The sequence below is a fragment of the Pelodiscus sinensis genome, chromosome 2 (genome assembly GCF_052426305.1).
Source record: "Pelodiscus sinensis isolate ZL-2025 chromosome 2, ASM5242630v1, whole genome shotgun sequence".
NCBI classification, from domain to species: domain Eukaryota; kingdom Metazoa; phylum Chordata; order Testudines; family Trionychidae; genus Pelodiscus; species Pelodiscus sinensis.
In genome coordinates this window covers 42,547,889-42,574,796 of record NC_143053.1, presented here as the reverse complement: position 1 = coordinate 42,574,796, position 26,908 = coordinate 42,547,889, and the positions used below count along the sequence as shown (strand labels likewise).

At 43.4% G+C, this 26,908-nt stretch overlaps 1 protein-coding gene across 1 annotated transcript in view; it reads right to left on the bottom strand.

Moving 5' to 3' along the window:
* The window catches only part of CDH17 (cadherin 17), a 68,278-nt gene extending 46,024 nt beyond the window's left edge, over window positions 1-22,254 (bottom strand). Inside the window, exons 1-4 of the mRNA XM_006111011.5 lie at window positions 22,145-22,254; window positions 19,033-19,109; window positions 12,112-12,213; window positions 6,404-6,541 (exon numbers count right to left, since the gene is read on the bottom strand). Coding sequence (XP_006111073.3) covers window positions 6,404-6,541; window positions 12,112-12,213; window positions 19,033-19,083 — 291 coding nt within the window. The 5' untranslated portion in view covers window positions 19,084-19,109; window positions 22,145-22,254. The remainder of the gene's footprint in view (window positions 1-6,403; window positions 6,542-12,111; window positions 12,214-19,032; window positions 19,110-22,144) is intronic.
* Between the last annotated feature and the right edge of the window lie 4,654 nt (window positions 22,255-26,908).

Genomic DNA, 26,908 nt, shown 5'->3' with positions numbered 1-26,908 from the left:
ACAGATTTTGCCCCAGATCCCTAAACAGCCTCCTCAAGGATTGAGCTCTTAACCCTGGGTTTAGCAGGGCAGTGCTCAAACCACTGAGCTATCCTTCCCCCCTCTTCTGCCTGTTTTCCAAGCTTCACCCCTTCTGCCTATCCCCTCCAGTCTGTCCCTAACCTAGTCTGGTCTCTTTTCCAGCCTGCCTCTTTGTCCAAGTCCCATTCTCCTGCCTACTCAGGCCCAGTCCAAGTCTCCTTTCCTGTCCAATATTAATCTTCCCCCTCTGTGATCCATGTGTAAGTTTCAATCTCCTCAGTCTCCTCCCTCAGCCAGTCACAGCTCCTCTCTCTCTCAGTTCTTCATCTGCTCTCTCTCTCCCCCGCATACTTCCCCTCAGTCCCAGTGTCCCTCCCCAGGACCCTCATTCAATCTTAGTCTCCCTCACACTTTTTCCCTGGACTCAGACTCTTTTGGTCAGGCAGTCCCAGTTCTCCCCTTGCACCCAGCGCCTTGTGAGATGTCTCCTCTAGCTACTCTTTCCCTTGCCTACTTGTTCCTAGTCTCTGTCTCTTGCCCAGTCATAGCCTCCCCATCCAACTTTTCCAGGCTCTTCCCTCCCTCCCCCACCCCCGGCAACTTTCAGTGCCAGTCTTTTTACCCAGTCAATCCTAGTCTTCCTAACACTCTGTCCCATTTTCTCTCCCCACCTCCAGTCCTGTCTTATCAGACTCCTTGGCCCAATCTACTCAATTCACCCACCTCACCCTATCTAGATCCTTTGTCTTCAGCTGAGACAGCTTCTTCTTCCATGCTGCCTGGACTCCATCAGGGGGCTCAATGAGAGGGCAAGAAAGACAGGATCCCTGCTCTGAGACTGTTATGTCGTGGGGAGTTTCACAGCATAGGAAGAAATCAGTGGAAAGGCAGAGAGCTTGAGTAGGTGTAAGTGTCCATTTTATCGCATAGCACAGAACTCACTAGAACAAGCCCAGACTAGCTGGGCTGACCCCAGTGACCTACTCAGTTACAGTAACAACAAGATCTATATCTACAACCCAATATAGAACATATTCCTCCTCCCTTAATAAAAACGTCCCTTTAAGAAAACAAAAACTAACTATGAAATGACAGTAGGCAGCCTCAAGTTCCCAGCTAACCCTGGAGATTATTTTGCCCCAACTGTGAGTTAATCTCACTAAAGGTTCAGCCGTTGAGGAGGCCTCCTTTCGCTAGGTGGATTACGACGGACATCTGGCGTTCTCGCACCTAAAGATGTTATGGGTGTAGGCCTGACATGGGGCTGGGAACTTGAAGTGTGAACAGGTGAGGCTATGGGATCAGCCTGCTCAGGGAGGGGGTTATTGTTCGCTGCTGGTGGTGAGGGAGGAGAGTCAGGAGCAGGTGATTCTTGACACGGTAGCTCACCAGCAGTGGGAAGGACGGGCAACTCAACTGGAGATGTGCCTTGGGGGCAGGAATAACCTGTCAATAACTGATCTACATGCCGCCACCAGATGAGATCCTTCACAGTCCAGACAGTATTGGAAACAGGTCCTGTTTGAGCAATAATAGTGGCAGGGACCCATTTAGCTCCAGGAGCATAGTACTGAGCCAAAACTGGCTATCCAGGACTAAAGGTTCGGTCTTTTGCTCTGGATGCACGCCTGATGACTTGACCTTGCTGCTGATGTTACACAATTTGTCACGGTTTGCTGACGGTTTCAGCAACTCAAAACACGTGCGTAGCTGATGACCCATCATTAGAAAAGCCGGGGACACTTTGATTGTAGCATGAGGAGTGTTTCTGTAGGATAGTAAGAAGGTGTCCAGACCCTTTTATTCAAGTGAATGTCCTCTAACGGATTTCAAAGCTTGTTTCATTGTCTGGACAAACCTTTCAGCCAATCCATTTGTGGCTGGGTGATACGGTGCTGAAGTGATGTGATGGATCCCGTTTGCTTTCATAAAATTTCCAAACTCCTGAGAGACAAACTGCGGACCATTGTCACTCACAAGTTGTTCAGGAATACCCAAATGACAGAAGATTCCCCGTAATTTTGGATAGTACTCTCAGCAGTAGTGGAAGGCATTATACAGACTTCTGGCCATTTGGAATGAGCATCTACCACCACCAATAACATGCTGCCTTCAAATGGGCCAGCAAAATCAACATGAATACGTTGCCATGGTTTTTCAGGCCAGTCCCATGGGTGTAGAGTTGCCAGTTGAGGTGCATTCCTCACACCCTGGCAAGAAATACAAGCTCTTGACTTCTCTTCAATATCACTGTCCAAGCCAGGCCACCAAAAATAGCTTCATGCAATTTCTTTCATGCGCACCATTCCACAGTGACCTGAATGCAGCTGCTCTAATATCTGTTGTCTCAGTATTTTTGGAATAATGACACGCATTCCTCACAACAAGCACGCCGAATGGGTTGATAACTCTGTTCTCCTGGACATGTAGGGGACAAGGTCAGATGAGACCTGAGAGCTCCGTAGCGATGTTCCACGCATCACTAGTTCCATTACTTGGGAGAGTACTGGGTCAACACGAGTTGCTCTCTTCACTTGTGCAGCAGTGATGGGCATGTTCTCCACCTGGCCACTATCTTGATGTTTGACTGGCAAAGACAGCCTAGAGAGACCATCTGCATTGCCATGTAGAGTGGCTTTCTGATATCTGATCTCATATGTGTGTCCTGAAAGCCACAATGCCCATCGTTGCATACGACTAGTAGCCATTTGTGGAATACCTGAGTGTGGACCAAAAATTGCCATCAGAGGTCGATGGTCAGTGAGAAGTGTAAACTTCCGTCAAAAAAGGTACTGGTGAAATTTCTGAATTCTGAAAACGATTCCCAATGCTTCACGTTAAATTTGCGCATAGTTAGTTTCAGCGTTGCTTAAGGTGCGCGAAGCAAAAGAAATTGGTTTCTCCTCTTCTGAAGGCATAACATGTGACAAGACCGCTCCCAGTCCATATGGGGAGGCATCACAAGCCAACTGTAAAGGTAAAGATGGATCAAAATGCATCAGGACCTCTGCGTTTAGCAATGTACATTTAGCCTTGTTAAATGCAACATCACAGGTGTCAGTCCACTTCCAGACCTTGTTCTGGCCAAGGAGCTCGTGAAGTGGTTTTAATAGTGTGGCTAGCTGTGAAATAAACCTTCCATAACAATTCACTAGTCCTAGAAATGAGCGAAGTTGACTAACAGTTTGAGGGGGTGGAACTTCCACAATAGCCTTAACTTTTGAAGGGGACTTATGAAGACCAGTAGCATCAATGATGTGTCCCAAATATTCAACAGAGGGCTGAAAGAATGCACATTTATCTTTACGGACTCGTAGGCCATACTCTTCCAGTCTTTGTAGGGTCCAGCCTCTAAGTTCTTAAAGTGATCCTCCTCGTTCCCGCCTCTGACCAGGATGTCATCAAGATAGCACTGAACTCCTGGCAAATCACACAAGATCTGGTCCATAGTTCTCTGGAACAAGGCTGGGGCAGAAGTTATTCTGAAGGGTAAGCGACAGTAATGATAAAGCCCTTTATGAGTCACAATAGTCAACAGCTCTTAGGATTCCTCATCAACTTGCATCTGTAAATATGCTTGACTCAGATCAATCTTGCTGAACTTTTGTCCCCCAGCCAGGCCTGCAAAGATGTCATCGATGCGAGGAAGGGGGTATTGCTCTGCACATAAAACAGAGTTAACAGTGACCTTAAAATCCCCACAAATCCGAATAGAACCATCTTTCTTCAACATTGGAACTACTGGAGTTGCCCATGGACTATGGGTAACTGGTATTAGGACTCCATTTTTTACTAGGCGCTCCAGGTTTGCTTCAACTTTTGGCCTGATGGCATATGGCACAGTTCTGGCATTCAGATATTTTGGTTGGCTACCAGGTTTAAAGTTCAGTTTCACGGTGATTCCCCTCATACTTCCCAGATCTTCTCCAAAAACAGCAGCATGTTTCTTTAATATATCAGTCAGACACGTTTCTTCTTTAGTCATCCGGTGCACTTCTGCCAAGTCAAGTGGGATCTTCCTAAGCCATGATCCTCCCATTAAGGCTGGGTAATGGCCTTTCACCACAAACAGTGGTAATTCTGCAGTCCGTCCATTTAGTTCCACCTTAACATCAGTAGTGCCCAATAGGGGTACTGCTTCTCCTCTATATGTCTTCAGAATGATCTTTGTTGCCTTAAGTGGAAGATACTACAACTTTCCCTTATACACCATGTCTGAGACCAATGAAACTGCTGCACCAGTGTCCACTTCCATGCGTACCGGTTTGCCATCCAACAGTGGGGTTACCCAGTATTCATGGGAGCCCCCTTCCAAAGACAAAACATAACATGGCACTTCTTCAGACTGGGTGTCACCTTGATCATCAGGCATCTGCTCGATGGTATGCAGATTTTCCTTTTTGTTCCACCAGACCACGGGCCTCTTTTTCTTTTATTTGCAGGCACGCTCAATGTGTCCTTTTTTTCCACACTGTTGACACACTAGGTTCTTACACCAGCATTCTGATGCATGGTGACCTGTCTTACCACAGCGGTAAAATTCCTGGCTCCTCACAGTTTTGTGGGTAGGTTCTTGGGACATTTTATGCACCCCAGGGGGTGCACTAAGGTATTGAGCCTCCTGTGTGGCCAGTTCCATGGAGATCGCAATATCAATGGCCTTCTGTAGGGTGAGCTGAGCTTCTGTTAACAGACACCTCCATATAGCTTCACTGTGCAGGCCACACACTAACCTGTCACGTATGGCATCATTTAACATCTCCTTAAATTCACCGTGTTCAGCAAGCTTTTTCAAATTGGCTACAAATTGTACAATTGTTTCACTTTCTTTTTGGCCTCTGCTATGGAACCTGTACCTTTCTGCAATTACCAGTGGTTTTGGAGCATAACGTGACCCCAGGATTTCCACAATGTCACTGTAAGATTTGGTCTCTGGCTTAACAGGGAGCAGCAAACTGCGTAGCAGAGAGCAGGTCTTAGCCCCTACAACCCTTAAAAATATTGGCACCTTCTTCTCTTCTTTAATGTCATTCGCAATAACAAAAAGTTCAAAACGCTCAGTATATACGTGCCATTGCTCTAAAGTCTCCTCACAAGGTCCCAGTGGCCCTGTAAGTGTAGCCATGGCTGCTGCGATTCCCCCACCCCCTTTTTTTTTCCTTTTCCAGTCTCTGGCCTCCTTGATCTTAGTTTCAGTTTGCACAATGTAGCAGTCAGTTCTTACCCCACCTTCCAGAACAGCCAAAAAGAGTTTGTTTTCTTACATTGACTTCTTCTTCTTTTGCATCACAGGGATTCCATCCTCGTCGCCACTTGTTATGTCATGGGGAGTTTCACAGTATAGGAAGATATCAGTGGAAAGGCAGAGAGCTTGAGTAGGTGCAAGTGTCCATTTTATTGCATAGCACAGAACTAACTAGAACAAGCCCAGACTAGCTGGGCTGACCCCAGTGACCTACTCAGTTACCATAACAACAAGATCTATATCTACAAACCAATATACAACAGAGACGTACATTAGAATCCGGTTTTGCCTCTGTAGTGCTGGTCTGGTGCATGTCTAGTCACTCTGGGAAGATGGTGTAGATGGAGTGTGGTCAGCACTAGGAGCTATGAAAGGCTTGAACATGAATGGAATCTTCAGCAATTTTAGCTGCTAAAATTGTAGACATCTCTACTGAGCACGTGCAAACTGTATCTTTTCAAAGGCTTTTAACTTGTCCAAATTTGAGCAGATTTTCCAGCCTACAGTTAATCCTTGACACAAAAGCTTTTCCCCTGCTAAATTTCAAATCTTTGCTCCAAATCATGGAATTCCTAGAGCTGTTTAAAGAAAAGAGCAGCAGAAAATTGTAACACGAGCAAAATAATTTCTTTCCTTCCCCTTGTTCTTGGAAAGAGTTGAACCATTTTGGCCTAAATAAAAACAAAAAAAATCAGTTTGTGGCAGACACTCACACTGAAAAATGTCAACCAAAATGGTTAGAATGGGGTAAAGTTATAAGGCCATCGCAGCCATAGTAATATGTGTCTCTGATAGCCCTACTTGCAGTACAGACATACCTGGATCATTTATAAAAAGTTTGTCCAAGTACAAAGCATTCAAAACACATTCTCAGTGTCCCAACCCCTCTCCTTTGATGACAGCAGCCCTCCACTGTAAAAACCAAAACAAGTACTGAAACAAATGAATATAACATCGTTAGCTGTCCCCATGCTGCCAGATGAAGAGAATTGTCCCAGAGTCAAAGTCTCTACTGGCAAAGAATTAGTTGGAAACAAGCAAGTTGGGAAGAAATTTCAACTGACGTGTTAATTTCAAATATTGTCAAAAAAAATGTATAATACCCCTCCTCCTTGTTCTATTTCTCATTTATTTCACCTGTAGCCTGTGGATTGCCTTGTTTTCCCTGTCTAATGACCCGTTGAGATATAGATATCCGTCCCTTAATGCAATCTCAGTGATGCCATCTTTTTCACCAGACAGTCTCAAACTGACAGCAGGCGGCTCAATTGTAAACTGGAGAGGAAAAGAAAAAAAAACAGGGAGAAGAGATTCAGGAATATTCAGAGAATTTAACTTATTTAATTCACAATTTTTAAAATGTATTGTCAACATTGCTCCCTGCTAGAGCTATGCAAATGATATTCAAGCACATGGATGTTTTTCCTGTCTTAAGTTAGTTAATGAATCATTGTTCACATTACTTCCTAGCTCTAAGATGCAGTAAGGGGGAAAGCAAGGTGGCCATTTCTTAAAAATGGGCAAATTGCCCTATATTTTCTGTCTCCTCCCATCAGTACTGGTTGGTGCTGTTGCTGACTGGATCCCTGGGTGCCAGCTGCCCACCGACCAGGAGTGAATGTGCGGGGGGAGGATCCAATGGCTGATCAAGGGGGTGGGCGTGCAAAGCTGGTGATGGGTAAAACTGCAGCATATGAGGCCTGCCACTCCCCTTGCTGGTCCATCAGCACAGCTCCTGCTGCCTCACTTCCATTCCTGTTTCCAGCCGGAAAGGGCTGCATTCTGGCCATTCAGGCAGTGGCTGGTTATGTGTCCCATAACACAAGAACTAGGGGTAGCAGGTTTAAAAAAAACAAAGGAAACATTTCTTCACACAGCACAGTCAACCTGTGGAACTCCTTGCCAGAGGATGTTGTGAAGACCAAGATTGTAACAGGGTTTTTTAAAGAATTAGATACATTCATGGAGGTTAGGTTCATCTACGGCTACTAGCCAGGTTGGGTAGGAATGGTGTTCCTAGATTCTCTTTGTCAGAAGCTGGAAATGGGAAACGGGGTAGATCACTTGATGATTATCTGTTCTATTCATTCCCTCTTGGTCACCTGGAATTGGCCACTTGCAGCAGACAGGATACTGGGCTAGAGGGACCTTTGGTCTAACCCAGTATGGCCCTTCTTATGTCACTTCTGCTGCCCACCCATTGGCCCTTGCATGCTTCCCTTCTCACTGTCTTCTCCCTGCATTGCTCCACTGCTCTTCCATATGCCTCCTCCCCCGGTAGAGTGCACTCTGCTCCCAGTGCTGTGCAGAGAGCCAGCCCCTGGCTGGAGTGCTCAGCCCACCAATAGCCTGGCCAGCAGGCTCCTTTCTTCCCCATTACCACTGACTGGGCTGGCAACCCAGGAAAGCCCAAGACCCTCCACCCTAGGATACTGGCCAGCAGGACCAAGCCCTGCATGTGCCAAAGCCCCACAAAGCACTGGCTCCAAGAAGTCTCGCCGCCCATCAACTAAACTCTGGAATGTTGGGGAGAGGGAATTATTTCTAGCCTGTGTGCACCCTGGCCCTGAAGGCTCCACAGTAGCTGCCTAAGCAGGATCTTAGCATCCTCATCGCACATGCACACGCACACGCACTGGGTCTGCTTTGTCCCCTAGGCATACTCCCCTGCTGAGCACCTCTCCAGCTGCGGTTCACTGAAGCCTCCGTAGTCTGGGTCCGTAGGTCCTGGTTCTCAACCACAATGCATCCTTAGGGCTTAACCCCTTTCTGACCATACTGTAGCCAGGGATAAGAAGTGCCTGGATTATGTTGGTGGCCAGCAGCAGCCTGGAGGTGTTAGCGACACTATGTAGGCAGGAAGAAACAAGCTTTTCCAGGTATGGAGGTTGGGGAGCAGAACAGATGAGTTCTGCAAAGACATGGGCCAGGCCATCTCTTCCCCTCCCTGTCTTCCCCTGAGGCTGGAAGCAGCTCCCCTCCCTTTCCTCCAACATAGGGCAGAAAGGCGGCTGATGGCCACATTCTGGGGTGAACCCTGACAGAAACATGGGGAGAGGACATGTGACTCTGAGTGTCCTCCATGTGTTGCCTAAGGAAGATATGGTGCCAGATACCAAGAGATGTGGGTCCATGCCAGAGACCCAGCCAGACGTGGAGGGCAGACAACACCAGGCAAGGGGGTCAGGTCGGGGTGTGTCTAGACTACAAGGATTTTTCGAAAAAAGTGGCCTTTTTTCGAAAAATCTTTACCTGCATCTAGACTACCGCTGAGTTTGTCAACAATAAATCAAAAGTATGCAGCGATTTTTTCGACGGCGGTAAATCTTGTTTTATGAGGAATAATGCCTTTTTTTGAAAGCGCTCTTTTGGAAAAAGGCACTATGTAATGCAAAATGTGCTTTTTTTGAAAGAGAGCATCCGGACTGCCTGGGTGCTCTCTTTAGAACTGGTTGTAGTCTAGATACTCTTTTTTGAAAGAGGCTTTTTCGAAAGATACTTTTGAAAAAGCCTCTTTCGAAAGAGGCTTGCAGTCTAAACATAGCCTCAGTGTAAAAGAGAGATGTACAGAAATGTGTGAGTGTCACCTCTTCCTCAGGTGAACCCTAACGCCTTAAAGATAATAAGATAAATAAAAGGAATCCAGCTACATGGTCATGGCCCATAGCCTGGAAAGGGTTAAGCATCTTGTAAAATAAAGTAACCTAAATTCAGCCCTTACAAACATTTCAGTCAACTATGTTTGTGTGTTGGAGATTTACATATACATTGTCAGAGGTTTAACATAGGAATCAAATAATTCCTGTCTAGGTTATATTCTATCAATCCAGAGATCAAATGAGATCATATTTAAATGAACTGTAAACATAGTAATGACACTGTATTGTATTCTTTTTGAAGTATATAACTAACCACCTGTTAATGATAATAAAGGGGCAATTGCATTATGCTAACCCATATAGCCAAGTACAAGTCTAGACGTGATTCTCCGGAAAGTAGGAATAAGAAATCCTCCGGAAAAGGCTTTATTTTCCAGAGAATCACGTCTAGATTGGCGCTTTTCTCTGGCTTATCCCCAAGCCGGAAAAAAGCGGCAGCCATGTAAATGCAAATGCCGCAGGGGATATTTAAATCCCCCGCGGATTTGCAATTGCGATGTGTCTCATTAGCATCCATTTTCCGGAAAGGGATGCCAATGTAGACACAGCCTTAATGTTTGGGAAGTAAGTCTCCAGGATTGCCACTTGTTCATTTAATGACTTTATTCAAAACCTGGGCTTCCCTTGACAACTTAAAGAAATCTTGAATCTGATCCTTTTTATCTCATATCTGCTTGGATGCTGGATGAGGAAAGCATCAAGTCAAGCGTCAAGACTGAGATCCCACGAAACCCTGACAGCATTAACATGGGCATTACATTGATAATTCTGGACTGGTGCTGTAAGAACTTTTTTTAATTACAACAGATCTACTATGAATCCTCAACCCAGAATTTTATTATGAGTGTTAAGATACTGATCCCTTAACCAATACTCTCTTTCTCATTTCTTTGTTTTTAATAAATATACATTTAATTAATAAGAATTGTCTGTATGTGTGCATTAGGAGTAAGATCTGAAATATTGATTAATTTGAGGAGCAATGTGTCGGATCCTTTGAGATTGGTAGAGCTTTTCTATGTGATGAATACATTTTCAGTGATCCTCCTCATATCTGACATGAGCATCTGCTGGTGACCTAATGCTGAGCTGCTTTAAAGAAACTGTGTTTTGGGTTCTGAGTAACCAGTAAGATATCCTAGAAGTTGTTTTGTGCTGTCTTGGTAAATCTTAATATTGGAATAGCCATCAGTTTTGGGGAATGGCTCCCCCATTCTTTGCAGTTTGGTCTTATTTGAGCAACCTCAGCTGGCTCCCCTGGGGTGCCAGTCACAGCAGTATTTCTTTTTAACAGGAGCTCAGTAGATATGATGTTAAGTTGAACATTTGGACAGCATAGTTCTGTTGATTGCAGTTGAACTCACTTGAGTACAAGTAATTTTACCAGGTGACCCATATTCAGGACAGAGAAATATGGTCACACTCTGGGAAAACAAACATATATCTTAAACAGAGGCTGGTCTCAGAATAAGAATGGAAAAAAATACAACACACTCATCCACCATCTATTTGAGTATTGGCTCTGCCATTCACCTTTCATTAGAAACAAAGCTTGTGACACTATTGTTGTGGTAAAGGGACTCTCTAAAGAAAAGGAAATTAGGTAGAAAGCAATTCACACATTCATAGATTCCAAGGCCAGAAAAGACCCTTGTGACAATCTACCGGTAATCTGACTTGTATAACATAGGCCATAGAACTTCCCCGATTTCCTTTTGCACTAAAGCAGGGCTGGGCAAAGTATGGCCGGGGAGCTGGATGTGGCCTGCCAAGCCACCAGATCCGGCCCATGGACCACCCTGCTGGGACTCTCAGGCACACAGCTAATGCAGTTTAAAGCATATCCCATGCAGCTCTCTGCTTTGAAGAGAGGGGTAAGGATTTGTGTGATCTCCCAGCCCCCAGCCCTATCCTCAGCTCCTATAGGCTGGAAACAACTAGCCAATAGGAATTGACCCCAGCCAATCTCTCAACTCCTATTGGCTAGAATCAACCAGCCAATAAGAGCTGAGCAATTGGCCTGGGGAATGAGGACAGCACAAGCCTCTTTCCCTTCCTAGAGCTGAAAGCCACATGGAGGTAACAAACCTGCAGTTTAAAGTGATCTGGGGCTGCAGCAGGCTGGGAGCCCATTCTGCCTTGGGTACTGCAGGGCTGCTGGCCAGGAGACACTAAGGTAAGTGCCTCCTAGTCAGAGCCTGCCTATGGTTCCCCAGCCCCTTCTACCTCCCAACTCCCTCCCCAAGATCACCATTCAAACCCTCTGTACCCCCCTGCCCCAGGTCACAACTCCCTCCCAGGCCCTGTACTCTCTCTTACACTCATCCCCCAGCCCTGAATCCTCTCCTGCACCCAAACACCCCATTCCCCTGCCCCAGGTCACCACCCAAATCCTCTGCAATCTGCACCCCTTTTCCCCTTCCTCCCAGGTCACAATTCCCTCCCAGACTTTGTACCTCCTCCTAGAGACCCACCCCTAGGCCAGAATCCTCTCCTGCACCCATACTCCCTCCCTGACCCTATAACCCAATCCCCTGAGGCAGGTCACAACCCCCTCCTTCACCTAAACTTCCTTTCAGACCTCACACCATCTCCTACACCCCAGTCCCTTACCCTGTGCTCCCTTCTGCACCCAACCTCCACCTAAACCCCATACCTCCTCCACAGAAAAGTGTGGCCCTTGACCACTTTCCAAAATCATGGGGTGCCCCCCCCCCACCAAAAATTATTGCCTAATCCTGCACTAGAGCATATCTTTTTCAAAACCAAACAATTTTGAATTTACCACAACCCATCGTTCCATGGTTAATTACACTCACTGTTAAAAGTGTGTTATTTCCAGCCTGAATTTTTCTAGCTTTCATTTTCAGCCATTCGGTCTTATTATACCTTTGTTGAATGGAATGGACACAAACTGAGTGCAATTTCTTAAGTTCATACTCTAGGGATGCTGATTATAGCAACAGCCATTTTAGATTTATCATCAGGTAGCTTATTTGATAGAGACTGATGCTTTGCATTTTATCATTAGACACTACATTATCAGGTAATGAGAGTCAAAGTTTCTATCATAACATATCTTGGGACTGCTACTGCTGTTGAAATCAACAGCAAAATTCTCATTGAGATCATGAGCACAGGATGGATCTTTTGAACAAAGAGCTAACACACAGAGTTAATGATTACCTCGTATATTACACGGACTCCAGTTGTCCCTTCTTGAACAGAGAAAGTCATGTCTTGCAGAGGTCCACGGAGGTCCAATTTCCTCATACCATTACACACAGCCTGTGGGGGAAGGAAGTGGAGGAAGATGATCAATACCTTTTCTATGCTAGCTGTAATTCAGCCGTGGCCGTCGCATCTCTGCAGTATAATGGAGGAGTTTTTTTTTTAAAATGTGTGCACTAAAGTAATGTTAAGTGAAGAATGCTGGGAATGGCTGGCTTGGTTTTTACTGTAGATCCACAGTTTTGAGTTAACATCTTTTCGTATTCCAAACAAATATTTCAATGCTGAGTGTTTCTAAAGTAAATACTTTACTTAATGAAAAGTCACATGCTTAGCTTGCAACAAGAACCAATTTGTATGCACTGAGGCCTAAATTGAGACCATATATCTAGCCAGAGCTGTCATTAAGCATTTTAGCACCTGTCCTGCTCCCCAAGATGGAACCCCTCTGCATGACTGGGTGCTCCCCAGCCAGGGGCAAAGTGGCACCATTCTGAGCTGTGCCCTTCATGCACTCTTGCCTCTGCCCTGAAGAGGCCTAGTGCTGGCCAGTGATGCCTTAGAGCCAACCCCTCTTTGAAGAGAGCCCCACTGCCCTGAAATGTTCCCCGAGGCTCTTGCTCACCACTGCAGAGCAGCCGTGGAGTCATGGGGGCCAGAGCAGCAGCTGGCTCCAAGGGACATGGCCCAGCCAGTACTGGGCTCCTTTGGGGGAGAAGCCTGAGCACATCAAGGGCTGTGTCCAGACTCAGGGGTTTTTTCGAAAAAAGTAGCCTTTTTTCGAAAATACTTCCCCTGCGTCCAGACTCAAGCCGCGTTCTTTCAAAATTAAATCGAAAGAACGCGGCTTTTCTTTCGATGGCGGTAAACCTAATTCTATGAGGAAGAACGCCTTCTTTCGAAAGTTCCTCTTTCGAAAGAAGGCGTTCTTCAATGTAAATAGGGCTTCTTCGAAAGAGAGCATCCAGACTCACTGGATGCTTTCTTTCGAAAAAGCAAGCCGCTTTTTCGAAATTTCTCCGTGCAGTCTAGACGCTCTCTTTCGAAAGAGGCTCTTTCGAAAGAGGCTTGCAGTCTAGACATAGCCAAGGAGAGAACAGCTCAGAGCAGTGCTGCCTGGCCTGCCAAAACAATCCAGGGGGTTGAGCCTAGCAAGTTTCCAAAGGGTGATTCTTAAATTCAGAGTGAGAAAAAAATATTTTCAAAAGGACGACCAATACCCGTCAGAGTGTTTGTTTATGGCTTCTGTCACCTGATTTCGGAGATTCATGTTCTTTATTTCTACTTGTTTAAAACTGACTTGTCTTCATGTTACTGACTGACAAACCTAAACTACAGATTGGTCAGTGCTAGTCTTCCTGCTCACATCTTTTTAATGGAACTTATGTTCATTGTAAATATCAGGGTTCTAGCACAACGTAAGTGGTTATGACCACACCTCCCTAGGGGCAGACCTGCTGTTCATAGTTGGCTTCTTGCTCTAATATCTTGCTATATTAATCAAAACAGTTTCCTGAAGTAACTTTTAACATCCATGCAATAATGTATCAGTAAGCTGCAATTTTTACAGAACATTTTTACAAGTGCTTTTAGTAGATTAATAATGTGAAACCATTAAGAATATCCACAGTGAAAATTATTTCCTTCTCATTAATTTTCTTTTAGTTTTGCCAGGAAAACACAGAACAACAACAGTTCGTCCTAATGGAAGCTGATTAATGTAGGGACATAGTATTTGATGTCAATGCATTGTCCTTAATAAAAACAAACACCCTGGTAGTTGTTAATATGAAATTACACACAAAAAACTATGTAAAAAGACATTCAAAAATTTGGAACTGCCAGAATAAAAGTTGCCTGGCAGCCACGATTCAATCCTTTTGTGGATATGCATTAGATTCACCCTGATTTCATGATTACATATTGGTATTTCCACAGGATCAGTGCACAGTCTGGATCTGCTTTGGGAATGAATAAGAATTGTGTAGGGAAGGTGGATGTTGTCTATAGAACCCTCTGATGCATTTGTTGCAGAAGTTGGAAAGTGAGTAGTGAATGAGGCAGGGATTACAGGAAGAAAAAGATAGGTCTCATAATTAAGGCATTTGAATGCCACCCTGGAAAACAGATTGCTAGCCCTGTCTCTGCCACAGAATTCTTGTGTGGTGCTAAACAAGGCACTTAAACCACATTTTTCACAGGTGGTCATTAATTCCATGTTCATTCTTTTCCGGGTGCCCAATTTGAGACCCTGAGGCTTGACTTGAGGTTTTGAGCACTCAGCTGCAACTGAAGACAGTGGAAGTTGCGTTTTGATCATATTAAGTGCTGAAAAATAATAACTCAGATTGGTATCTCTGTCCTTAGTCTCATAGAATCATAGAACTGGAAGAGATCTCAGAAGGTCATCAAGTCCAGCCCCCTGCTCTAGGCAGGACCAATTCCAACTAAATCAACCCAGCCAGGACTTTGTCAAGCCGAGACTTAAACACCTCTAGGGATGGAGACTCTACTACTTCCCTAAGTAACCCATTCCAGTGCTTCACCACACTCCTAGGCTACGTCTACACTGGCCCCTTTTCCGGAAGGGGCATGTAAATTTCATCAGTCGTCGTAGGGAAATCCGCGGGGGATTTAAATATCCCCCGCGGCATTTAAATAAAAATGTCCGCCGCTTTTTTCCGGCTTTTAAAAAAGCCGGAAAAGAGCGTCTAGACTGGCCCCGATCCTCCGGAAAAAGTGCCCTTTTCCGGAGGGTCTTATTCCTACTTCGAAGTAAGACCCTCCGGAAAAGGGCACTTTTTCCGGAGGATCGGGGCCAGTCTAGACGCTCTTTTCCGGCTTTTTTAAAAGCCGGAAAAAAGCGGCGGACATTTTTATTTAAATGCCGCGGGGGATATTTAAATCCCCCGCGGATTTCCCTACGACGACTCGTGAAATTTACATGCCCCTTCCGGAAGAGGGGCCAGTGTAGACGTAGCCCTGGTGAAATCGTTTTTCTTCCCTATGCCTCAGTTCTTCCACTACATCTCACCAGGGTGTTGTGAAGCATCAGTGCCATACAAAAGCCTATGAAAAAATTAATAATTCTGTCTTCAGAGCAGAGTTTCAACATTGAGAATAAATCAAAATATTGATCATTAAGTAGGCACTGCCATCCTATGCACTAAACGATGCAGGGAAAATAGTATGTGATTGTTTAATTAAAGATTGCATCATAATATTATGCATTAACCTAAGTAATTATAGTGGAATAAAATCACTTTTATTCCAGAACAGAGTGTTTGCCTGAGAAATTATACCAGCATAGCTATAGCAGTATAATTATACCGCTGTGTGCCACAGGTCTATTTCCCTATAGCAGAGGTGGGCAAGAGGCAGCTAGCAGGGTCACTGCAGAGCTGCTGGCTAGGAGCAGCCTAGGTAAGCACCTCCCAGCCAGAGCCTGCCTCTGGCACCCCACCCCTTGTCTTCCCCCCAACTACCTGCTCCAGGCCACCACCCATCTGTATCCCCTCTCCTCACCCCCTCCAGTTAACAACCCCTTCCCAGACCCTGTGCCCCCTCCAACACCCCTCTCCCAGGCCAGAATCCTCTCCTGTACCTATACCCCTCCCTGATCCTGCACCCCATTCCCCAGTCCCACATCAACACCCAAACTCTCTGCACCCTCTTTGCCCCCTTCTCTCAGGTCACAACTCACAAGGTTAGCTCGTTTTATCAATAAAAAAGAGATATGCACGGTGGTGGCTCCCCACCTCAGTAACACTTGTTTAAACAGGACTTGATAATAAACAAAAGTGTTTTTATTAAGTACAGAGAGTGTGATTTAAGTGGTTGCAAATGAAAACAGTCAGATCAAAGTAAGTTACCAAATTAAAATAAATAGAAAAATGCACGGCTAATTCTAAGCCACTAACAAACTTGTTACATACAAATTCTTACTTTAAATAGCTGTTCTTATTTCAGGTAAAAGAACATCAAATCAGAATTGATTTTTACTCTGACTTGGGTCTACAGCTTCTGCAGAGTTCTTTGTCTCCTCTAGAGTGTATCAGGTAGTTTCAAAAGCCAGCTAAAGACAAGGGCTGATTGCTTCCCGTTGTTTAAACCAGTGGTCCCCAACGCGGTGCCCGCTGGGGCATTTATGTGCGCCCGCCGAAGCATCTGGGCAGGCCCCGCCCCCGGCGCGCAGCGCATGCGTATTGCCAGCCCCGGGCACGTGGCGCATGGGCAGCCCCTGCCCCGGGCACGCAGCACATGCGCGGTGCCGGCCCTGGGCTCAGGGCGCGTGGGCGGTCCCCACCCCCAGGTGCACGGCACATGCATGGCCCCACCCCTGGAAGCGCGGCGCATGAGCGGCCCCACCCCTGGACACCTGGCAGCCACGAAAAGTTGGGGACCACTGGTTTAAACAGACTTTTCCCCAGGGTGGGAATCCTTTGTTTCTCATTCCCAATCCCCATGGAAAATTACCAGGACCAGGATGGATTTCAGTACCAGGTGCTATGGTCACTTGTCTTTCTGGGACCAGCCATAGTCCGGGTTCACAGGACAAGCAAAGCTATTCACAACAAGTAGCTCTGTAGCACCTAAGAGACTAACAAGATTGGATAGATAGATAGATAGATAGATAGATAGATAGATAGATAGATAGATAGATAGATAGATAGATAGATAGATAGATAGATAGATAGATAGATGAAAACCCACTTCCTCAGATGAGCAGAATGCAAAGAAAAGCTATTCACAGGTCATCAATTTGATCTCTGAGTCATTAAGTTTCCAGAGCACCAGTAATGGCCCTCATTAACTCATTTAGAACTATAAACAGATCCATACTTTATATTTTTAACTTCACATACAAGAACGATACATGCATAAAAACAGGGTATACAGATCCATCCAATTGTAACATGAAAATTGGTAGGTTACATAAGGTATTTTTTCTAAAGCATCTTCGAGTTATGCATATGCATATTCACAAGCCAGTTCTCAGAAGGCATTGGGGGAGAGGGGCGTCACGCATGCTTCCATCAAGAGAAAGAATTTATACAGGCTATGACAGAGGATTTGCAAGGCTCAGTACCATTTGCCATGATGTGCAACTGTACTATCCTTTAGGTCAGGTTCAGATGACACTGGATCCTACTGTGACAGAATGATGAGTATAGAACGGCTGCCTTAAATTACATAGTGTTTGTACCCATTGTGCAAGTCATCACAGAGAGTTCAGAAGGGCTATTCAGGAAGCAATATCCAAGTACGTAGAATCCAGCCTTAAAGATTGTAAACTGCTTTGTTGTTAAGCCTCAGAGGGGTGGCCATGTTAGTCTGTGTCTGCAAAAACAACGAGGAGTCCTATGGCACCTTAAAGACTAACAGCTTAAGCCCAAATAAATCTTAGTCTTTAAAGTGCCACCCAGGTTCCTTGTTGTTGTTGTTGGCTTTTTTTTTTTTTTTTTTTTTTTTGAGGGATTTCCATATTTTATAGGGTGACTTGTCTATTCTGAAGACACAAATCCTAACACTATACAGACTAACTGCTGGGTTCAAAGTTTAGCTCTTGTATCAAGCACCAGCTATCTCTTCCTGTCTGTTCAAATGGCTTTATGTGAGCCATAAACATTTCCTAATGCACAATATGTTGTGAATCATTATTTATGAACCAACAAAGGAGAGCTGTTTGACTCTTTGGGTTCAGTTTCTGTTGGGCAGTTGCTACACCATTGCAGTACAATTTCAACAGATCTAAAAGTGCACACGTTGGCAATATAATTTTGAAGTTCAACAAGGAACAAAGGGTGGGTCTCGCAATCCCACGTTCACCCAAGTAATCTACTCAGGATAGTAGGATTTATCAGAGTAATGATTATGCTAGTCTCCATATTGGGGAACATTGTTTTATTATCGGTTTGGACCTGACTTTTTTATACTTTATGTAAGATACAAATGCATCTTAGAGCCTGTATACATATCAGTAATTTCATTGACTTTAGTAGGCCTGCTCCCCTAAGTGAGGGTTACTCATATCTGCGAAGGCTTTAGCCCCTAGATAATCCACTGAAAATGTATTTAAATAGATAAATGAAGCTAAGTAAAATAAAAAATGTGTGATTTAAATGATATAGCACAGTATAGGCTAGGAAAATGCATTCATATAGTAACACAAGTGTAAATTATAATAGAAAGAACAACACTGAGTTAGTGTAAAAAGTCATCACTGTTTGACGATGTAGGACGGTATCATTTCAAATCTTTATTAATGTGAGGTTGAGCAACAGCAAAGAGAAATATGACCTATTGTTTTACTCTTTCTCTCTTAGCAGATTCAGCTACTATAGGAGAAGCATAAGATCTTTTTAAAAACTTGTTATTGAACTTTTTTTTAAATGACTGACATTCATTCTAAACTTTTGAAAGACATGACTGTCCAGGATTTATGTCCACAAGCGGCTGACAGTCTGGCCAAGCCCTTGGGCAAGGCAGAGAAAACCCTGCTTCACACCCCAGAAGGGTTAGCTAGGGCTGGGGCAGGGCAACCCTCAGCACCACCCAGAGAGTGCCATGCCTCCCTCAACAGCCCTCAAGGCTGCCCAGAGTATGTGTGAGTGGTGCTTCAGAAGTGATTTAAAGGGCCAGGAGCTCTGGGTCCTTTTATATCGTCGAGCTCTGGGGCATTTACATCTTTGCCCCCTCCCATTGGCAGGCTTGATTTCCACTGTTAGTATTACAAATATTTTATACAGAATATGCTGACATCCTACTTTTATACTGAAAAGCCATATATACAAAAGATAGCTTAAAGGCCAAGATACATATGTTGATATTCATAGGCTTTTACCAAGTAAACAAAAGAAAACAAAAATCACTCACCAGGTAAAATACCAGAAGATAGAATAGATCAGATCCACAGAGCTTAAACATCTTGATGATTTCTTTTATTTTGACTCCTGCAAATGATTATATAATAGTTTACCATTCATTCATCTTAGTCCATCAGAATTAACCCAAACTTTTAAAACCTGGGTGCCAAAAGCTAAGCTCCCAAATCCATATATAGGCACCTAAAATAAAGTCTCTTGCATTTCAAAAGGACTGAGCCCTCATAGCTTTTCTACGTGCTTACATTTAAGGTCGCTGTTCAGGAGCCCATTATAAGGAAGTCAGCTCTGAAACCTGTGGGCTCAGTTGTGTGAATCGTTTCCTGTCATTAATCTAACGGGAAATTCTCTTCTCCTTGGGTTAGAACACTTCACCTACAGGCCTAGAGTGATTCTGGCACATCCTGAAAGTTAATGCTGCAAAAAGCAGTGGCAGCCTCCTCCCTGATAATCCATGTTGTAGTCAGGAGTGCTCAGCAGCTCTGCCTCTTGGCTCTCCCCCATTCCCCAGCACACAACCTTAAACTACCCAGCCACAGAGGGGGGAAGAACATATTGTGGAATCAGAGAGTCCCTTCTTTTAGGGCTTTTCATCCTATTTAACTCCTTCTTTCTTCACCACAACTCACAGGAGAAGAGAGTTCCTGGACTTGTGCATGTGAATTATATAATTATTACACAGCACTGGAGCCCAGCACTCTTCCATGGACGGCTGCATTTGTTTCACTGCCCCCAATCCAGGCTATGCATGAGGAGCTTGATTTAGCCCTCCCAGCAGGCATTAGTGATACAAGTAATTCAGCTGTGCTTAGGGGGGCTATTTGCATGAACAAGACCTAACTGAAGAGGCATAGAAAGACAGCACTCCACTGAAAGTAGCAGGAAGCAGTTAGTAAGACAAACAAAGAATTAGCAGCTTCTGCTGATACCATTATTGGACCTAACCAAGTGAGTTATAAGATCAAGAACACATATTCCTGCGCATCCAGAAATATAATCTATGCTATCATGTGCCGAAAGTGTCCGTCTGCTATGTACATTGGACAAACATCTCAGACACTTCGCCAAAGGATTAATGCCCACAAAACAGATATCAGACAAGATCACAAAGAAAAAACAGTTTCTTGCCATTTTAACCAGTAAGGACACTCTCTCAATGACTTAACCACCTGCATTCTGCTACAAAGACCTTTTACATCTGCACTTGAAAGGGAATCCTCTGAACTGTCATTCATGTTAAAATTCGACACTCTCCAAAGAGGATTGAACAAACACTTGAACTATCTTACACATTATTAAGATAGCTTTCCCAATTATCACCTCTAACACCATTAACTCACAGTGATAGAGACGTAGCCATGTTAGTCTGGTGTAGCTGAAACAAAATACAGGACTATGTAGCACTTTAAAGACTAACAAGATGGTTTATTAGATGATGAGCTTTCGTGGGCCAGACCCACTTCCTCAGATCAAATCCCAAACTCACAAACATCCCACTCTCCCCACCTCTAATATCGTCAATTCACAGACACTTACCTTCCTTCCTCCCCCTCCCCCCCCCCCGCATTCCCCTCCTGTTCTGAAATGTGATTTGTCCTTTTCATATGTGTTCATTTTTTTAATTGTATCCTTTGGTATATATGGTTGTGACTATTTTCTTCCACTATTTGATCTGAGGAAGTGGGTCTGGCCCACGAAAGCTCATCATCTAATAAACCATCTTGTTAGTCTTTAAAGTGCTACATTGTCCTGCATTTTGCTTCAGCTTCAGGGGGTAGTCGAGTTAGTCTGTTACAAAAAAAACAGCAAATGGTCTGGTAGCACTCTATAGACTAATGAAACATGTAGATCATATCATGAGCTTTCGTGGGCATAGCCCAGTTTGCCAGGAAACAGGATTACATCCCACCCAGTTGTCAGGTGTCAATTCTCCTGACAAAAGGATAAGTGAGGAAGGTGACTCACTATTGCATGTGGGGCAAGAGGGCCTGGGGTGTGGACTGAGCAATACTGACAGAGAAACCTAGGAGCAGCCAAACCTGGAAAGATAGTTTCATCTGTGATAGTAGAGTAAGTTGGCAAAAGCATCCACCCGCACAGCAAGTTACATGTATCTTTGTCCACTATCCCAGCTTGATTGAGAAACACAGTCTTGTGAGGGTTTGTTAAGTTACAATTTGGGGAAGGCCTATTTTTTCCAAATTTAATATAATTCCCTATAAAAAATATTTAGAAAATGAACCACTGTAACAGTTGATAAAACCTAGAACAGAGGTTTGATCAGTGCTAATTTCTCACAATAACCTTGCACACTGTGAGGTGAAACCCGTATTTCTCAGGTGGCTAAAGGTTCTTACCAGATCTCTTACACACCAGTATTCCCAGGGGTCAGAAGCTTCTGAAAGGAACAACCTCCTGATGCCCAGGAAACCTCAAGACTCATGAGTCCAACTGATTCAATTCCAGCTGATGAGAACGCAAAACCCACTGAGACCCAGAAAAGGGTTTTAACTAGCAAACCTGATCAGCTTAGGGTTAAGCAGGAGGAGCAATATCTACCTAAGCTCTTTCTACCACACACATACAAATTGAGTGTTTGACAGCTGATATCCAGGCTGAGGGTTGAACCAATTCATTGTCCCCTGCTTCTCTTTTCCTAACTTGTTTATAGATCCCTAATTATCTTTTTATGGATTCTTTGTCTAAAACCACTTAAAAATGAAATCTATAGGACTCTAGGATATCCAATATGCAAATATACAAACAACTTTTGGTAATAAACACTCTGTGGGGATAGTACATATTTGTAGACGAAGAGTTAAAAGTACCTGGTTAGATGAACAGTTTAAAAAAATATTTTAAATGCCTGCTTTATATATTTTTGTTTTAGAGATTCAAGTTTTAAGGTATAAACCACATTGTCTTGAAGCAGAAAATTAATCTGCGTCAGATACAAACCACTCTTATCACTGGCAATACAACCATTGCTTTTCCAAGAAAAGGAATATGTGGGCCATCATGTTGCTAACATCACCAAAAACCCAACTCTCTTGCTTCAGCACTTAAAATGTTTTCAAAGAAATGTATGTTAGATCACCCCTTACCTTTAGTAAGAAAATGTTGTTTCTGTAAAATACATTTCCTTCCTTAAGCCTTTGGAATCACCTGCCGCAGTTAATGTCTGTTTGCGTATCTCTGTACAGTTTATGGTTTCTCAGATTCTTCCTACAAGTTGGGTGAAACATTAACTACATTGATTGATTATTGATCCATAATGACTAGGCGTGGCATGCAATGCCAGCTACGAAAGCAAGTAGCATAGCCATGAAATAACATACTCCTCTTTGAGCATTTTTCTTTACCTTTGGATTTTCAAACTGAACTCCACTTTTGAATAAGAGTTCAAGGAGCTAAGGCTAACTAGTTGCATAGATAGGAAGGATTTCTCCTCTCAGCCTCTATCCGTAAGAGAGGCATCAGAAAGGCCAGGGCAAAAGGCACTGTCCTGGCCTGTCTCTGTCACTTTGTGAGTAACGCTGATGACTCAAAATCAGAAGACACGAACTCGAACATGAAGATGACTTGTCTTTGTGCCTGTTGATCAATGTCAATTGGAAGAGAATCTGTTCACTGGGAATAGTGCACCGGACTGGGACTTTGGATATTTGGGTTCAGTTCTTAGCTCTGCCACAGATTTCCAGGGGCTTGATTTTGGGCGAGTCATTTACTTCCATGTGGAACTGGGGATAATATTTATTTCCTCTCACCTTTTGCCTTTCATGGCTGTGTAGCTTATAAGTTTTTCCAGTCAAGAAATATCATTTACTTTTCGTATGTACAATGTCTCATACAATGACGTGCTGAGTTCAGTTTGGGCTTCTAGCTATTATTGCAATACAAATAAAATAATACATCAAATAGCCTTGAAACTTCACTCAGGAAGAACAGCAGTTTTTAAATTCTATCATGTTTAAATTCTATCATGTGTTCCTGGGTTCTTTTTATTCTAATTTCTTAATTTGCTTTTCATTTCATATATTTTGAGTCTACAGTAGTTTTACTTTCTTATCCAATATTTTAAAACAAATATGCAGATGTTAACCCTTATCTAGATTTTAAACTTCTAGCTTACCTTTGCTAAATATCCTAACCTTCTCTTTCTTGTTGCTTTATCATTTCTGTAATGCCTGAAACATTTCCTGAGTTCCTATTGCATGTTTTCAAAAAATAAATTTTAAATCAATTGTAACTTTATAGTGTACAGTGCTATAAAATATTAGTTTTCTGTTTGGACTCCAGATCACACTCTCAACCTGACATTAATATGTTATGTAAGTGGGACAAATCCATTACTGATGCAAATGGTTTGAAGTCAAATGTCTTACACCAAGTTTTAGTGTTTTTTATTGCAGTCACAAGTGAATAAAGCAGTACAGTTATGTTCAGTATACTGCATTATATGTCAAAACAATAAAGTCTCGTAAAAGCAAAAGACTGATTATCCAAATTAATTCACTTTTATGATCATACAAAATCAGAAAAACGGTTGAATTAACTGGTGTAAATGAGAGTCAGCTTTGGCCCTAGAATTCTAAGATGCTTATTAAGAGCTACAAGTTGATGCTATTCCAGAGGCTTAAGTTGCAAATTCTGTTTAACCAAATGCATCCGTGACAGCTTAGAATAATGTTCATTGTTGGTTGTGATGTACTTTTTAGATGTCATGGCATCTTGCCAGGAAAGTGTTCACCCCCTTTGTCTTTCTCAGACTGGTTTAATTTCTTGGGTGCAAAGTACTGCCTCCTTGTTGTACCCACATAAGAAAAAAATGTCACAATGTCAACAACATTACAAAGTCCAGAGCACCTATGGCTTTTTAGCAGTCATATAACATGGTGCTACAGATTAAATTGCAACAAGGAGAAACTCGGTACAGAGGGTGATTTCTTGATCCAGCTGTTTCTTTCAGCAAATGTGATGAAAAAAAAGCCAAGCGTTCAGGTATTTATGATGTGATTCATTGTTAAGTGAGTCAGTTTTTCCAGAGACAGCACTTCCCACCTCTTTGCTCATATCCTCCTCACCCTATCCATTTCTCACCGTTGACGTTTCTCCCACTCCTCTACTTCTCTTTTGCTGTTCTGTTTTCTTTTTTAATTTTACTCATCTCCTCGGTGAAGTTGATATCATTGTGGTACATATTCCTCTTGCATAATTGGATGGACCTCTATAGCCACAGCATTGTTTCCTGTCTGATTATTGTTACTTTTCTGAAACCTTTTCAAAATGTGTTGTGGAGCATACTTCTTTTATAGTAGCATCATCATGATTTGCAGTGAGCCAGTACCAAAGAAGGAGTTGATAGACTTTAGTTAATCTTATTATCCATGTAGGTTGTCATGTAATGGAGCCAAATAATTCTTTTGGAATAAATAGTGCATGTTCCAGTGACTGCTGTTATTTACACTGTTTATTGTAAGAGTGCCAAAAGAGATTAAAAGCTTGTGTTTCCGACTGAAGTTGCACAGAACAGCAGCACTGTGCTTTAGAGAAATTCATATTCTTGAAACATTCTTGCGACCCCTGTCTACCTCTAGTCCGGAATTGGAGGGACATATGCTATCAAAAGTCTCAGAGGGGTAGCTGTGTTAGTCTGTAACTTTAAATACAATAAACTGTCTATTTCTAAGTTTATTACCGTCTTATATTTCCAAACCATGATATTTTTCATTCCTAAAAAAGCTGGAGAGGCAGCTTTTTGCAATTATTGGGCATTTTTCATTTATCATCTCCAAATGTTGTGAGATTCAAAACGGATCATGAAACAATACAGCATCAGAACAAAATAGAGGGGCAGTTTCTGCTTCCAGTTACATGGGGTTAATCCTGGTTAGAAAGCAGAGAAATTATATTATAACCAGAAATGATGTAGTGAAGTGAGATTGGCATGTTTATATTTAATTGATTATGATAATGTGTGCCGGTTAAAATGAAAGGGCTGTGAAGCGTTTTCTCCTTATGGTTAAACACATTGCCAATCATTCTAAGTTACTTTGAATTATTAATTTAAAATGGTTAAGAAGATAAGGAATATCTCACAAATATAGCATTCTCATCTGCAACACTATCTAGATATATTGCTCCGTGAGCCTGATTATATGAATGCAAAATAGTTCCCTAGGACTTGGTGTGAAACTGCTAATGAACCACAGTGTAAACAAATACATCGCCTTCTAACATTGCTTCCATGCCTGCTTTTTAAGAGCCTAATGGGTGCTCAAGGAGTTCAGCACTTTGTAGGATCATGCCTTAATTGTTTTTCAAGGAATTAAACTTTGTCAGAGGGTATGTCTACACTACAGAGTTTTGTCAGAAAAAAAGCCATTTTTCCAACAAAACTTGAAGAACATCCACACTGCAATTGCATTCTTTTGATAGTAAATCAAAAGAACAGAGGGCTTTTTCTGACGGTGGTAATCCTCATTCTACGAGGAAGAAGCGTTTTTGCAAAAGAGTTCTTTCACAAAAAGGTGTATGTGGACGGGGAGGAGGGGTTTTTTTTTGTTGTTTTTTAGGGTTGTTTTTTTTTTTTTTTCGAAAGAAGAGGCCTCCAGGAAAAAGCACAAGTGCCCTGGTGGACACTGCTTACAAAGTAATCACAACTCTATAGTTCCTGTTTCCTGTCCCCTCTTAAAGCTGCAGGCACCCTGGACAAGCCTAGTGGTAGAAAGCCGGTCAGACAGCAGCACCCTGACCACATGGTTCTCCCTGCCACAGGCCTTGCAAGCCATGTCTGCACCTCAAGCCCCCCACGTCCGCGTTGGCCCTCGCCAGGAGCAGCCCCAGCAACTGGTAGCTGTCGAGGTGGCGAGCTTCCAGAGGGCGATGGCGACCTGCTTCTCCAGGTTGATGGCAAGCCACAGGTGGGTGTGATGTCACTGGAGGGCAGAAACGAGCCAGGCACACAGCTCCAAAAAGGTGTCTTTCCGCATGCAGGAGTTTTGGCACCACTGCTGGTTGTCCCACCTCTCCGGTCCTACCAGAGACCTCCAGAAACGCCTCTGCACTGTGGGGTGCGGTTGCCAGAGTGGAGCAACCACAGCCACAGAGAGGGTCCCCAGAATGAACTTGGGGTTCTGGTCATACAGGATCAGGAAGGCAACTGGAAAAAAAGTACTGCAAAAACTGCTTTTTTGCTTTTTCAATGGGTTTTTGTGTGTGAATGCACGCTTTCGCAAGAAGTTTTTTCAGAAGATCTCTTCCGAAAAAAGCTTCTTGCAAAAGAAGCCTGCAGTCTAAACATAGACAGATTGTCTCCCTGTTTGCAAACATGTGGCTCAGTCCCGTGAACACTGACTAGTGGGATCAACACAGTCTTTAGATCACAGGTATTTGTAGGATCAGGCCCATGTGCTTTATGTTCTAACCACATGGGACAGCTTTATGGTAAGCTAAGAAACAGTTTATAAAACCTCAGTTTGTGACTTTCTAACGTGTCATGGTCCCTGTAAAAACCACGCCATGCCAACAGACAGAACCACTGAGACCTTACCCAGTTCCACAAAGGACTTATGAGAAGGTCGGCAGTGAGTTGACTTGTTTGCCTGGCAATCAAAGTATTATTTAATCATCACAGATTATTCTCTGTATCCAGAAATTTGTACACTGCACAGTACTAACAGTCAGTCAATGAAGCATTTAGAATGTTGTCTCCCTCCTGGCCTCACTGAAGTAAATAGTAAAACTATTGGAGGGGGGAGGAGGTGGAAGTTCAATTGTCGCCCATGAGATTATGCACTGGATTTTCAGTGCTCCATCGCATTCTGACATGCACTTTTTGATGAAGCGATAGCACCACAGAATTTCTA